This window comes from Tympanuchus pallidicinctus, unplaced genomic scaffold, assembly GCF_026119805.1.
Source record: "Tympanuchus pallidicinctus isolate F22 unplaced genomic scaffold, pur_lepc_1.0 scaffold3, whole genome shotgun sequence".
NCBI lineage: Eukaryota > Metazoa > Chordata > Aves > Galliformes > Phasianidae > Tympanuchus > Tympanuchus pallidicinctus.
The window spans coordinates 42,249,816-42,265,400 of record NW_026294747.1 but is presented as its reverse complement, the minus strand read 5'-3'; the positions used below and the strand labels follow the sequence as shown (position 1 = coordinate 42,265,400).

The following is a 15,585-nucleotide window of genomic DNA, read 5'->3' as shown; positions in this document are numbered from 1 at the left end:
GTCCTTCCCTCTGAATTTCTGATCTCTAGATTTATAACGTTACATTCCAGTACACTCTGTGGATTTAACCTTCAAGTAATTTCATTATTGATGTGAGTAAGACAAGGCAAACAATTAAATATTATGTTAGCCTTAAATTGACTAGCTCATTGAACGAGGTATCTCAAAAGAACTGGAGGAATTCTTGATGCTGGACAATGTCTTCTTATCAACTGTTTTTACAAAAACCCACTTCTGCTTATTTTTCACCCTCATAAATTCTCCTAGATCAACAGTGCAAACATCAGCTGCATTTTTACTGAGCTTCCAGTGATCATAATAAAAATATACAGCGTATTATCAGGTAATATTACTGCTACAAGCAAGTTCTTCCTTCCACAAGCATTTTTACCATTACCTTCCTAACAGCAGAAATCCCCAACGCATCATGATTGATGCAACTGGGGTGAGTTCTCATCAAATTCAAACTGAGTTTTGCCATTGATTTCATAACACAAATTTTAATTTTCACAACTCTATGATTCTGCAGTCCTTCTACATACCCAGTATCAGTAACACTGTTTTATCAAATAAAGGAGGAATCACAATGAGAAAAGATGATAAAGGATTTGTTAAGGGCTTGATACCTACAACCTTGCTTATATCAAATAGAATGTTACTCAGAATAATAATATTTGTATCAGGTGATCTACTTAAGAAACATGACACTACTTGGCAAAGCTGCTAATAGCACAATTTGGTCATTATTAAGGCTTCCAAGTAAAGCCTAGCAGTGAGACTTGAATACATTAGAAGAATTTCAGAGGGGTTAGAAGCACAGTGTTATTCCAAATCCATCCACCTCTGATCCATATAGGGTCTTCATATAGCACCTCACAGATATTCCCGTTGGTGGGATTAAAAGTACAGCAGCATGTGTACACACTGAAACTGTGAAACTGCTGCTCCCAATCTTAAGGTATTTCCAAGCCTACTCAGAAGTCAAATCATGAATTCTAGAGAGGGGCTTAGAAGATTTTATCTCATAGTATCACTAGCACAGTATCACAGTCCACAAGAAGCTAATGCTTTGCATAAGCAAAAAACAATTTTATTCTCATTCTCTCAGGTATGCTACAGTTACTTTGTGTTCCTGATCAATAGCAGAAAAAGGTGTAACAACAATCCCTCCACTGCCCTCTGATGCTCTAGCAATGGACAGACGTTAAAGCTGGGTAAATTCCATCACATACCAGGGACACATTTTCAGTAATCATCATGACTACGTGCTGATACAACAACAATAGAAAAACAAGTTTTCCTCTATTTCTTGATCTTTACAGGTCAAGACAACAGGCCCTTCTTGTTTGTGTGCTTTATTCATCATGGCTGTTAAGCTCAGTATTAGCAAAGCTGGATTATATTTTTAGTCTGCTTAACTCTTTAAGTCAGATTAGATGATCTACTGTCATTTTGCAACCACAAACTATGAGAAAAACGCACCTTCTGATGTACTGAATATACATTTCAAAATGAATTCTCCCTCTTAAAAATAAATCTTTCAGTAGAAGATATTTTAAGTAAATAACTTGTAAAAAGAAATTTAAATTACCATAACTACAAGTATTGATTGATAAAGACTTTTACACTGTGCATTTCCCCACTCTCCAAAATTTCAGACTTGAAAAATATGCTGCAATACCTTTGTAAAAGCACATTTGAACTCTGATAATGCAAATGTCAGAGCTGTTTGAGTGTCTCATTTTAAATGACTTAAGTTGCTTTTAGCTTTCATTTTCAGAAATACATTATGTAAGGAGAAGACAACAAAAAAGCTAAGAATAAAAAATGAGACATTTTGTGAAAGCCTCCTGTGAACAGGATACTTAGCCTTCCATAGTGTGAAGGGTAGAGAAAGACAGTGCAAAATATGTATGCAATCATAGGAACAATTCAAATAGAGAATTACAGAAGAATATACACTTATTGGTATTTCTACATTAATCCAAACCCCAAACCTCACAAAAGTATAAAAAAACCAAAAACCAAAAACCAACAACCAAACAAAAAGGCAACATCACTGATCAGACTGAACTGTTTTCTTGCTCCCTGCAAATATGCAAGCTTTCACTGATGTTAAAATAGATTTCTGGTGGGAACTTCTCGGAACACTTTTCCTTCTTTTTCTCTATTTTTTTTTTTTTTCTTTCCCCCCTTCTCCCCCCCTCCCATCAAAGAGACTTGCATTCCAAGCACACTAATCACTGGGTTCAGGCTGTGCTATCAATATACTTGTGGAAAAACCTCTAAACATATGGGTTGAAAAGACAGGACTGTTAGGAACCAGGCATGTGTAGCAGCAGCTGTCTTACTTGGCATAGCTTATATCAACTTTTCTGGCACAAATTCCACAACCACAAGCTTCTAATGGCCACCGGTATCAATCAACATGCTTGGACTAATTCTGAACATACAAGTTTCACATTTCAATAAGTTTCACATTTTAACAACTATTTTAAGTCAATAAGGCTGATCTAATACACAGGAACATGTTCGCTGCGAGCTCAGTTGCATGGCAGCTTGCCTTTTTTGCTGCCAGCTAAGATACCAGGAAAAGAACAGTGGAAACTAAAGCCACCTTAAGGACAGTACGCATTTAGTTGTCCAGGGAGCATGCCAACTACAGTATCATGTTTAATTCTTAAACACTAATGACTGATTCATGGCAACAACCCCAAAGGGAAATACTCACCTGCTATTTTAGCTATATGTGATGCATATTTTTAGGGGCTTTTTTTTTAAACACTGTCTTCAGGAATTCTGTTTTGCAACTCTATGCTATTAATAGATCTGAACATTTCAAACTGAAAACCTATTCCCCTTCCCCAATTTTTTAAAAAGAGAAAAGTGGCAATCTGCTTCACTTGGGACAATAATATGCACAGAACTATGTGAAGAATAAAGCTGTAAACTCCTTGACCCAAGGGACACTATCGATCAGTACGGCTGATAGTCAGCCACACTGATATTGCATCTGAGACTGGTGTGTCCCTTCTCCAGTAAGAAAAAAAGATACATTTGAAAATCCTGTTGTGTACTTCATTCACAAACAGATTTTTCAACAGCTCTGTTTTCAGCACTACTACCCGAGTACTAGCTGTCATCTCCACCGTAAATTTTGTAATATCCCCTTTGAAAAAGGTGGATATTTTTCAAATTTTTTTTTTTTTGGTGGATTACCAGAGAAACAATAAATGATACCTAGCATTGAGCTTAACATCTGGACACTTAATACTTGGCCATTATTAGTATAGGACTGAAATCTATAGTTCTTCATAAACAGTGCTTATAACAGTGGGGAGGGGAGATGAAAAACAAACAACCACAAGCACTCTAATCTTATGTACAAAATTAATTTAAATTGCTTTCAATTTCATTCTAAATACCAGGAGTTTCTAAAATCAGTGCAGATATTGGCAAAGGAAGGTCTGAGTACCTTAACTACCTTGAAGACTATGAGACCACTAATCAAGAAAATGAAAGTAGATGTGTCCCCACGGAGTATACCTTTGCTAAGTCTACTGAAACTTCAGCCTACGTCTGCTTATAAAAAGATCTCAAACAGATGACAAAATATATTAAGACAGGTAAGAAAAAAAGTCTAGAGCTGTTGCTTGTTGCAACCGTGTTCTAATAAGGTAAAAAACATCAGCAGCTTTTTCTAGTGCAGTTTGAAAATAGGTGAAAGAGCAAGTTAGTGAAATTTAATGCACCTATTGAATAGAGGGATAAAAACTAACGTGGTAACAAAGGTGAAATGTTTCCATCACACTCTGTATAAAAGAGATTAATATTCTGTCTGTTATTAGGACAGAGTTTCATAGTCAGACTCTAATCTAAGATGAACTGAAACATACTGCAAAAGCCTACTACCTAAAATGGAAATTTCTTCACTACAGAGCACACCTGTTACTGTTGTGACAATTATCTGTTAAAGTTGTGCAGGTATCTTCCAAAATGAATTCATTCTGTGAAACTCATGCTGGTGTGAAATACACAAGCTCATTTATCTGTATTTTATCTGTAAAGACAACTAACATGATCAGGCATTAGCTGGTGTTTAGAAAGACCCAACACCTGAAAAGGTATGGAAGAGTAATAGTTAATTAGGGAATCAATGAAACAAAACATTCTAGCAATTCCAGAAAGAAAAGCAGGAGGATTTTACTAGACAAACACACAGGTGTAATTTTTTTTTTTTTTTCCTTATACCAGCCTTGTTTTATCTTGCCCATTTCAAATCAAATTTTGGTATAGCTGGAGGTTAGGAAGGAAGGTTTTTTTTTGTCAGACGATTCTGCAGAACACATGATCTGAAATTCCTATCTCAATCTGTAAACTATAGATAGCCTTGTAATATTGTTCCTAATTGTGCTGCACCTTTGGAAAACAGCCTGTTGCCTTATTCACTCTCAACTCCTTAACCAGAAGGAAAAAAGTCTAACAAAATGCTGATATCTTTCTGCCAAAAGGATGAGTGATTTTCTACATAAGCTCTGGTTACTCTCATCATTTAGCAAGGTATTATCACTTTGGCCTGTCTGGATTCGAGACTAATAAAGTATTCTATACAGAAAAGATTTATCTTTCTATCCCAAATAAAAGTTTTTTCCAGTATCTCAGCAGTGGTAACTGAATATTGAATTGGAGAAAAAGAACTTTCTCTAATTGGATTAGAAAAAAAGATACCAGATAACAGAAATACATATTTGTTATTTTAACCAACAGCTGCTGTTTACCCTTCCTTGATAATTCATTTATGATTCCGTAAGTCAATGACTTGAAAGTATTGCTCTTCAGCTAAAACTGTAAAGAAAAGCAACAGTACTGACACATTTCATCACCATTAAGAAATGAGACAACTCTTGGGAAAAGTAACTGCATTCAAGCTGCTGAGCTGGGCATTTGTGACTGTGCTTTCTGTCAAAAGGAACAACAAGTTTTAGTCCCAGTTCCCATATGCCCACATTCCTAAAATTTCTCTTAACCTTGTACTCATAAGCCCTCTTCATGAAAGTCCAAGCTTACATTGTATCACAAGAAATTAGAGAGAAATTACTGCATTTCTCCTCTTCTACTGCACTGACCATGCAGAAAAGGAACGTAAGTAAAATTAGTTACGATCTTCAGTAGAATTAATTAATCCCTGATAGACAAAGTCCATCTCACTAATAATCCATTCACTGCAGAATCTTACCTATAGACAAGAGCAGGATAAGAAAAGCTGAAGAAACAAAAAGACATATGCTTCGTTATTCTCCTATTCATGTGGCATTTGCTTTGTTAGGTTATTTTTACAAAAGCTTTTGCAGAAAAAAAGATAACTCACAGATACTTACGTTTAATGCTCCTCAACCTACTTCTGGGCACTGAACAGTCTACAGCTGCTAAAAATAGGAAAAAAACAGATGCAATTCAGTATTAGTGTTTGTCATGCCTAGAAAAAAAAGTGATAATAAAACAGGACATATGCTAATTTAATTAGAATAAAGCATATTTTTCACTATTTTAAAATACATTAAGAAATGGCAAAATGATAGGAAAATCAGCATAACCACATCCAAAACCCTATTTCTGAAAATAGCTTGAAAGAAAGTATATAATGTTTTGGGAGGTATTCAAATCTTTTATCGCATAACTCATACTATTGCAAAATTCTCTGCAATGAATTTAAACACTCAGTACATTCTGCCAAGCCCTAGCATTAATATCTCTTGGACTTAAATCCCCACAAGTTTATGCAATGAAAAATAAAATGAAAAAAAAACAACCAAACAATATTAACAGCTATCTACAGACATCTCTTGGCCCTGTGCATGATATTAACTTGAACAGCAATTCACACTCCTCAGAAATTATAATTTGAGCAATAATAGATTGCTTTCAGTTGTAGCATTAGCAATGGTCTGCAAGATCAAATAGGAGAAGCTACACATTTCTAAATCTGAAAAAAATGAATAAATAACATAATTAAAAGACATAAAAAAACATATAAGCATGTACAAGTTCAACAGGCTCTTACGTTCCAGATTTCACATTTGCCTTTTGACAAATGTTAACTACTTCTACAATTAAAATCTATACAGATATTCATATACATTTTTAGTGCTCAACAGCACAGATTAATAATACAACAAAGTTCTCATTTGCAAATCCAACACAATATGCAAACTCCTTAAAACTTGCTAATGCAACTGACTGTAACATGAACAAAAGATAAAGATCATTCTTTGGGAAAAAAAAAAGTCAGTGGTCTTAGTTTAACTGAAGTTGTTCTGTAATCATTTCTAAAATAAATTTGGAATGTTTGCTCTTCAGGTTATCTCCATATCCTATTTTATTACAGCACTAGTGCTGAATGAAGAGAATACAGCACAAAGTACCCTTAAATAAAGTAACTTTGGTAGCATTCAAGAGAAAAGGTTTTCATACAAAACTTTCAATCCGAATAACACACAAGTATTACTACATAAAAGCTGTATCTTCTTGCTGACATCATTCCAAGCATGAAACAGGAAAAAAAAAAAGGAAAAAAAAAAAAAAAGAAAAAAAAAAGAAAAATCAGGCTTCTGACAACCCAATTCATTCCCTTTTGATACGAGCCTTTTCTGAAAAATGAGCTAAATCTGAAAGTGGAAATTATTTACGTATGTAATTTTTACCTTTGGCTGAAAGAATTCTGTTATAATGAAACATCAAGTGATCTCTGATCAGGTACTGGTTTGTCAGACTTCGGGAGGAGTCAATGCAGAAAGCTATTAAGATTAAAATTAACATTATAAAGGCAGGTAAAAGAATATTCAAATCTTGAAGTTATTGACTGCAATTCAAATCTGAAAGCCAGTATTTCCAATAATAATTGGACAGGTGATCTGTAGAAAATAAAAGCCAAAAGAACATTAAAGTGGTTTTGCTATTAACTTCTATCCTGTATCAAGTATTGAGATAAAACTGCTTTCCTGAGAGCTAGTTCCATGATCATGCTTCTGAAAGATTTCCACTTAAGCTTTCACAGAATTGTAGAATGGCTTGGGGCTGGAAGGGACCTTAAGGATCATCTAGTTCCAGCTCCTCTGCAACAGACAGGGTTGCCAGCCTCTAAATCAGGCTTCCCATGGATCCAACAAGCTTGGCCTTGACACCTCCAGAGAAGCAGCCACGACTTCTCTGAGCAGTAGGTCATTTTTTCCTTCTCCCACTACAGTACCAGTTTACATCTAGCAACATTTCCGGAACACTTAGTGTTTGCAGAAGGCAGAAGCTACGAACTCAATACAGCATTGCTGTGTGCTTCTCTGTTCAGTGGAAGCCAGTTTGTCTAACCTGCCAGTATAACACGAAAGTACCTGGTCTCCTTTGTTGTCTAAGGTCTAAGATGGCACAGAAACATATCCTATCCCATCCCAGCAACTGCATGCAAAAGAACAGATTTAATTTCAACACTTCCTCCAAGTAGTAATTCTACATATTCCAGCTAATGCAGATATGCTGCTAATTATTTCTAGCTAGCATTACAGTCCAGGCAAAATATTTTCAATAATACATAGCAATTGTAAGTAGTATTAAATGTCACCAATAGAGCTCAGTGCAAAGGTTCATGGAGTCATGGAACATCCTGAGTTGGAAGGACTCCACACAGATCATCAAGCCCAACTTCTGGCTCCAGCATTTTGATCATGAATGCAATTAATTCACATAGAGAAACTCCGTCAACTTTGTAATGAAAGCAAGTGTGTTACTTACCATTACTTTTAGTACTTAGCTGTCCTTTAAATGGACTTGCTGGACCACATCTGGGAACAACCACAGCTGGGTATTCATTCACTTTAATGAAATGTCAAACAGTTAGAAAGGAAAAAATACATACTCTGACAGACAAGCAATAAATAAATAAATAAAAATATATTTCCCCAAAGAATTATTCAGTTATTGTAGTGCACTTTTTTCCTAGATGAAAAGTCTTCATTACACTATAATACTACAGCATAATTAAGCAACTTAATCAAGATGCCAAAATATGATTATAAAAACTTCTGCTGGTTCCGGGGCTTCAGCAGCAGAAGAGACCCTTAGATCACTTCAACCTGAACTTCTACACTGCTCATCAGGCTGCACAGAGATGCAGCCAAAGTTTTGCAGCTACGATAAACTCTAATTTAAGTGTTTATTGATTGAATTTTACCATGACATCAAATAACTAATGTGAAAAATATTCTGCATGTAGATAAACACTGTGTTTAGTATAATACTCTAGAGTTTAATAGATTTAAAGAAACTAATTACATCTGTGTGACAAACCACCCTATTAATGAGAACATACTCTTTCAAATACCTATTGCTGTTACTGCAAGCAGAATTTGGTTTGCCATTTCATCTTCTGGCAGTTTATAGACTGGAAACCCTCTAAACAAGTGTAGGTACTAACAAAACATAAACATCCAAATGTTCTGAAATACGAAAATGTGAATTAAAAACTCTGCATCTTGTCCTTGGGATTAAAAAAAAAAAAAAAAAAAAAGACCACTGTCTGTAAGGCGACCTATGATTTAAAAATACACATCCAATTTAATTTAGAATTTGTAGCATTTTCAGAACAAATTTTAACAGGAGATAGGTACACTATTATTTCAAAGATAAGTGCATACAAAGCATTCTTTTATGGTTTCCAAGACTCTGCTCAGAGTACAAATTAAAACAAATGAGAGGAGTGGGGATCTTTTTGCCCTGGCCTTCAGCTGGATCAGCAAAGGCAGGCATCTGTACAGAATGACTGCAGACTGCAAGAAATTATGCTGAAAGACACAGCCAGGCTTAAGCCACATTTTTAAGAGACCTTTAATTCCATTTTTCATGGCTTTTTACCCTCTTTTTTACCTCTGCTCAGCACCTTGTTTTCCATCCTCTCCATCCTCATTTCTCAGTGTTATGTGACAGTTACAAATATATAACAGTACTGTTACAGCTATGAATGTCACTGCAGTGTTTCATAGCTCAACTTTAAGTGTAAGAGCATGCTGCACGAGATGCTGTCCAAAAATTAGTTGGCAGAGATCACATCAAAATAAATTATTCTCTTAATAATGCTTTAATATTATTTCCTCAAAGACATTACTAAAAAAGACATGTACTAAATTTCAAATGACTAGGATTAGTTTAGGAAGCAAAATAAAGTATCTTGAAAAAATAAATAAAATGAAAATGATTACTGTATGTAGAAATGTACCTAATATTTTCTTGAGACCTTGTTGTGCCTGGATCCACGTTCTCAACTCCCACAGTTGCAAAGCACAACTCAGTTTTGAGCTAGCAAGAGGGTCCCACACTCAGAAAAGCCTGCCTTTACACAGCTCCAGCTCTGACATGGTGTCTATAGACACAACACTCCCACCCCTTCTGATGGGAGGTACCAGAAAGGGAGAACAAAGGAAAAGTGCTACCACAGATTTTTTTCACCACTAGCTCGAAACTGTTCTTAAGGTACGCTATCTTCTTTAAAGCCAAAGGGAAACATTTGTACTCTTCTGCACCCATTTTAATTGGTTCTTTAAAAAATTCCCCTTGTGGTAAAATTCCCCCCACTCTCTATTTATGATTTAAACATACACGGGCAAACAAGACTATTAAAGTATTAAAATTTCAAGCATATAGCAAGAATTTATTAGATTTAGAATGACTGCCTCTGTAATGACTGCAAACCTTGCTCAATAATGGCCTACTTTCTTACTATTTCTCTAGCAAAGTAACACCAAAGTGGTACTCACAACCTAGTTGGGTAACTGTACTGAAAATCACCTGAAGGTACAGTGCTCACATTTTTAAAGAATGGAAGTCCTTCAAAAGACTTAAGTGTTATAATCTAACATTTTGGTAAATAAAATTTTATCCTAATGATTAAAAAAAGAAAAAAAGTGTAAGCTATTAGTCAGAAATGTAATCTTAGCAGACATATCAAAATCTGAAGGTTTTCATTCACAGTTGCTCAAAATAAACTAAAGCTTCCTGTATTTTCTGTATTTCAGTGCCAAGTTATAATTCCAAAAGACATGTGACACCATTAATGTTTATAAGGCCACCTCTAATTTCTATATGTAACTGTAGAGAGGTAAGCACGAGCATCTTAAAAATGCACAGGGACGTTCTCACAACTGCAGATGGTTCATTTCAAATAAGCTAAGCTTCTCTGCCCTGAGTTAAAGAGAACCAGATCCACTCAGAAACTTGTTGCTTGCACTGTCTGCAGATGGAAGTAAATCTCTGTTCAATACTAGAGGAAAATGCAAGGATTCTGAAATACTCACTTACTTTGCATCACCAGCAGATGGCAACATGGATAAGCTGTACAGAAAGAATTACCTCATCGGTTCCTTCTGCCCTACGCAATTCGTGTGTATCAGAGTATCTGAATATTCTGACTGTGGGCATAGCACACGTATCTGTAGTGCCACAGCCCACCCTCTCTGTCCCTTGTGCCAAATGAAGTGATGGAGATATTTCTGTAACATTTCCATTAAAGAGGATGTTTGAATCTCTGCGAACCACCTCATCTCACAGAACTTATCGCCACTTTTTCACAAAGGCCTCAAAGATACCAATTTGGCTGAAATAAGTAATGGTCAGTGCTACTGAAGCTGTAAGGAATAACTAAACTTTTGTTTTCTTAGGATCCAAAACTGTTCGTGTAGACATTCAACTGCATTTATCATTGCTACATTAAGTTCAGCTTACACTTTTACTCCATAAACCTGCAGTCTGAAATTCAAAACAGTTTTTAATTTGTTCTCTTAAATTGCTTAAGCCAGAGAAGAAAATGGATCTGGTATGCGGGGGATTTAGTTTATTGGTAATTCAAAAAAACTGAAGTGAGGTAGAATGTTAGGATTCAAATGTTTCACAGGATAGTTGCCTACTGACTTGAGCAGGTGTTCGTTTCAATTCAGTTTGTATTTTCACAGTTATTTACATAATAGCAAAAAATAAACTTCAATTGAAAGCTTACATATGTGAAAAAATAAAAAAAAAAGGAGAAGGTGGGATTTTTTTTAGTTATCAAATAGGAACCTAACAAAACGACAACGGCAAAACAATAACGAGCACCAGGATGGCTGTGAGAGTGAAGAAAGCTGTACAGTCTTAGGACTTTGTCAACCCCACCTTTTTTTTCCAAAACCAATTCACAGAATTGCGAATTTTTTCAGCAAGAATATTTCGACTGATTTTGACAGTAATTATTTCTTGAATAATGAATTACTTGAATAGGATCACCTGTATGAAGTGGGCGTAGCAGAACTGGTCCTGGAACTTGCAGCTTTTGGAATAAACATTCCCTGATTACAACACACACTTCTACTTCATATAATAATAAAGCCTTCCAGTCACAAAGTAGAGGTCTACGTAAACAGATTTCCAGATCTGGACTGGAAACACTTCAATATCATTTCATTTAGCTTAAGAAATTATTTTCTGAGTTCACAGCCTCAGGAACTGAGAAGTATAATGGACTCATAACTTCAAACATGTAACTGCACAATCGAATCATACATATCCTCATAAAGATTTAATGGTCCACACTGAATACAATACTGGGATTCTCAGACCACAAGTTATCGTGAAGTACAGAAAGCAAACAAATGATATATTACAAAAAAAAAAAGAATCTGGTATTTTAGTTCCTCCTTAGTGCTTCTATCTGCTTGTTCTTGTAAGCTTTCCATGCACATGTGGCACTACATAGTGACAAGAAAAACTAAAACAAGCTTGGGGAATAGTTTTTCCAGTTGGTATCTAAGTAAAGTAATAATTGCATTACTCTAAAGAGATTGGTAAGATATTTTCTTCACATTATCCTTTCATTTTTTATTTAAAATGCCTTCTATTTTTATTTGCAATTTCAAAGTCCTAAAAATGATGGGAAATGCTGTTTTCTATGTGTTATTTTATACCCTCTTAGTAGACAGGAAAATTATTTCCTTAAATTCTGCCTATACAGCCATTTCAGATCTAGCTATATTAATATACACAGAAAAGATGCCCAGTCTTTCATTACAGCACTCTCATAGGAAGGATTTTAAACATGACTATTAACCTGCTATTTTTATACTTTAGATACAGCAAATCAAAAACACAAAAACAATTCAATCTAGCTCCCTTTACCTTACAAAGACTTGTTATTTAAAAGATAGCTCATAAAAATATAGAGACCTGAAGTGAAATATTGAGTACAGGCACCTAAACGCAGCGCTACAAGCCACAAGCCCTTCACCTCAGTGTATAGGTTTGCATGAGCACTATGCTTCTGTAACAGCAATTTATAGATCTGAGGTTGAAACAATCCCAAGTCCTATGTAGATTTAGACCTCAGGTCTCCCCAGCTGTCCCAGTGGAACATGCCCATCACTCAACCAAGGCCACCGACCCTTTCATGTATTGGATTTTTTCACAGCTCAAGGATTCTTGCACTCCCTGATGCACAGCAGCCTCTCAGCTACAAATGTTCGAAGCACCTACAATGGATTAAAACTGCAGCATTCGCCTGAGCAGTGACGATTTCATCTCCCAGAAGCTGATAAGGACATTCAACCCAAATTGACATGCTATGCAAATGCTCTAGCCACTACCTTAACTTCTAAAGGCTTTGAGCTGCTGCCTTTTCCACCCCTAGCTCCTTTTCTTCTCTTCCTTCACAGCTCCTGAATACTCTAAAACAAAGCCAGCCAGACATCTCCGCCCAAGTGGGTAACTCAGGCAACTACACACAGAATTGGCTTTGTGCTGCAATCTTATCAGAAGCCAAGGATGCTCTATCACCCTTTCTGACTAGTTGAGCGATCATTTCAGTGGTTCCTGCTACTGACTCATTTGTCTAGCTCCATACACACTAACAGTATGCTGCGGCACTAACACTGTACACATGGAGTGTGAAATCCTAAACACATCAGAAGTAGTAGTGGCATCTAACATTTCTGAAAAGGTCACATTTAAAGGAATGAAATTTGGACCCACTAAATAGATTTTTACCCTTTTGGTACTACGAGAACTTTTGAATCAAAATATCCACGACCTCTTTATGCTGCAAAAATTGTGCATACAACTACAACACAGACACACAGTAAATACTGTTGTATCTATGTTAAGAGATTAACCTGATTATGAAAATGCACATTAGATTTAAATTTTTTTAAAATAAGAAACTAACTACTATGTTTTCTGTTATATTAAAATGATGATACACTCTCATTATTTTAAAAAACAGTAACAATAGGATGGTCTATTAGTAATGACATTTTCATTGTGGCTTACTTCCATACCCTACCAACCTCCTTCAACTTTCTCAACTTCTTTTCTTCCCTGGCAGTCATCCATTCCCCTCACCATCACATTCCCTTTTGCTCAGCTGTGGCTGCAGAGCTGCTGTATGTTATAATCCATCTGGTTTATCTCAGTTTACATCTTGTTTATATCTAGTTAACATATGCTACAACTGGTAACCTAGTTTAAGCTTATCTAGTTGCTTATTCTTGGCTGACTAGTTGTTCATCCTCTTGTTGCTTATCTGGGGATGGCAACAGAACAGAACGCATCTCCCCAAAAAAGTAAGGTAATCAGTTGAGGATTTTCTTCCCTTACTCAGAAACTGAGGTTCACACCACTCAGATTCCTACTTGTTGCTCATAGCTGGCTGAAATTGCTTAACATCTTCAGGACCAGAAAGAGGAAAAGGCTGGCAGACAGTAGCATTCAATCCACATGCTCCTTTTTCAGGAAGACAGGTTAGAATATGGCAAGTCTTCTTTGCTTTTCTGCAGTACCTATGCAATCACAAAAGGTAACGTCTTCACATTTAGCTGGTTATGGAATGCACTGATAGTGTTCCATTCTATCTGAAAAATATGAGGGGTAAAACTGAACACTTCATAATGACTTAGTAACACGTTGCTTTTCTTCCTGTTCATGAAAACTAAGTAGAAGACTCCTGGATCCACTTCTGGTTTCAATTACAAAGAAAAACTCCCACGGATCCTGAGAACACACTCTTAGATTTGAAGCTGCCTTTAACAAAGACATTTAAGACTTATTTAAAAAGTAGAGAATCAACCAGAAAAAAAAAAAAGTGTATTGCCACTGTTTTCCAGTTTTTCTTAAGCAAAATGTGATGAATGAAGCTACAACATTCCAATTTCAAAAGGAAGTTCCAAATGTTCCATTTGAATTTTGCATGGGATCATTTGTGTCAGAGGCAAAATATTATGAAAGTAATTCTCTGAATCATTTCCTGACATGCGCACCATACATAATCTTCTAAGCCATTAATTAGATAGGTGCTATTTATATGCTTACTCTGCTGGATTACACAAAACCTCTTCTTTACATCTACTCTCAGTGTGCAGGAGTTGGGTCTCTCAGTCCTTTACAACTAATAATGCAACAGTTTTCTGCATAAATGAAAACTATTCAACGAAAATACTATTTCAAAATTCAAAACCTCCCTGATCAAAGAAATCTAACAGAATAGTAGAGCAGCCTTCAAATAGGCTCTTTTGAGTCTTATTTAAGCAATTCTTGAAAAACATTACAGTTTTCCAATTAGCAGACATCATATATACCTCTACATGCAGACACAGAAAGAAAACCACACTCTACTCAGTTTATAGTGTACAGAGAGAAAAGGTCTCTTTTTTTTTTAAATTTGTGCTGATGGAATACTCCATCAGTATTTTATCTTCCATTTTCCCATATTTCTAACTGAAAAGGCACAGCTGGCACCATGCAGAACAGAGATCAGAGAATCCTTGTTTCGCCGAGCTGCAGGTAACGTTGCAGAGTATGATTGGAGCAAAACAGCAAGTAGGGTTAATGATTTGAATCCTGCTACTTTAGCACGTATTTCATTTGAAGCATGCCAGAAACCTTCAATGAAATTGGACCTATTAGGTATTTCAGTTCCACAACAGTTTTAAATCATTTGCTGAACGAAGATAGGATGAGTCATACCATGTGAATAAGTCACTGAGTAGGCTATCTTACCAACGGGCAAAGTAACGACAGGTTTAAATGACTGGTTGAGACAAGGTTTTAATTTGGTAAAAAATTGTGGTCAGTGATTAACATTTACCTCTGTTGGTTAAAATATATTGTTATGGTTCAACTGTGACTTCCATATGTCCTTTCTTTTTTGAAGATACAAATATGATTTTTCAACTTTCATGCTGGTCAAATTCTGAATATTCAGAATGGGTATCACCAAGTTGATGCTCGTGTATGTATTACAAGAACTCTGCAAGGACTACAACAGGTTATAAAATAAGAAATCCCCCCTAAACAGTACTAACTTTCTGGACAGACACTGCATGGACATGACTATTTTGTGTAGAATACACAGATATTATTTGTTCTGCCCCTTTCACAGACTGCCTGTAAGCAGCTGGAGGGCTGTTCTGCCAATTTTGCTCAGGCAAAGTAAGGTGATACTAAGCACTCAAGCAATAGCATTTAAAGAGATGTTCTTACCAACTTTCAAATTATTTTGTATAATTGTTTTTCATTTGTTTG

General features: G+C 35.8%; 1 protein-coding gene across 1 annotated transcript in view; it reads right to left on the bottom strand.

The window, feature by feature from the left end:
* The window catches only part of SPATA7 (spermatogenesis associated 7), a 35,242-nt gene that overhangs the window by 17,959 nt on the left and 1,698 nt on the right, over positions 1-15,585 (bottom strand). Inside the window, exons 2-4 of the mRNA XM_052692796.1 lie at positions 7,783-7,863; positions 6,702-6,794; positions 5,379-5,426 (exon numbers count right to left, since the gene is read on the bottom strand). Of these exons, the coding sequence (XP_052548756.1) occupies positions 5,379-5,426; positions 6,702-6,794; positions 7,783-7,863 (222 nt within the window). The remainder of the gene's footprint in view (positions 1-5,378; positions 5,427-6,701; positions 6,795-7,782; positions 7,864-15,585) is intronic.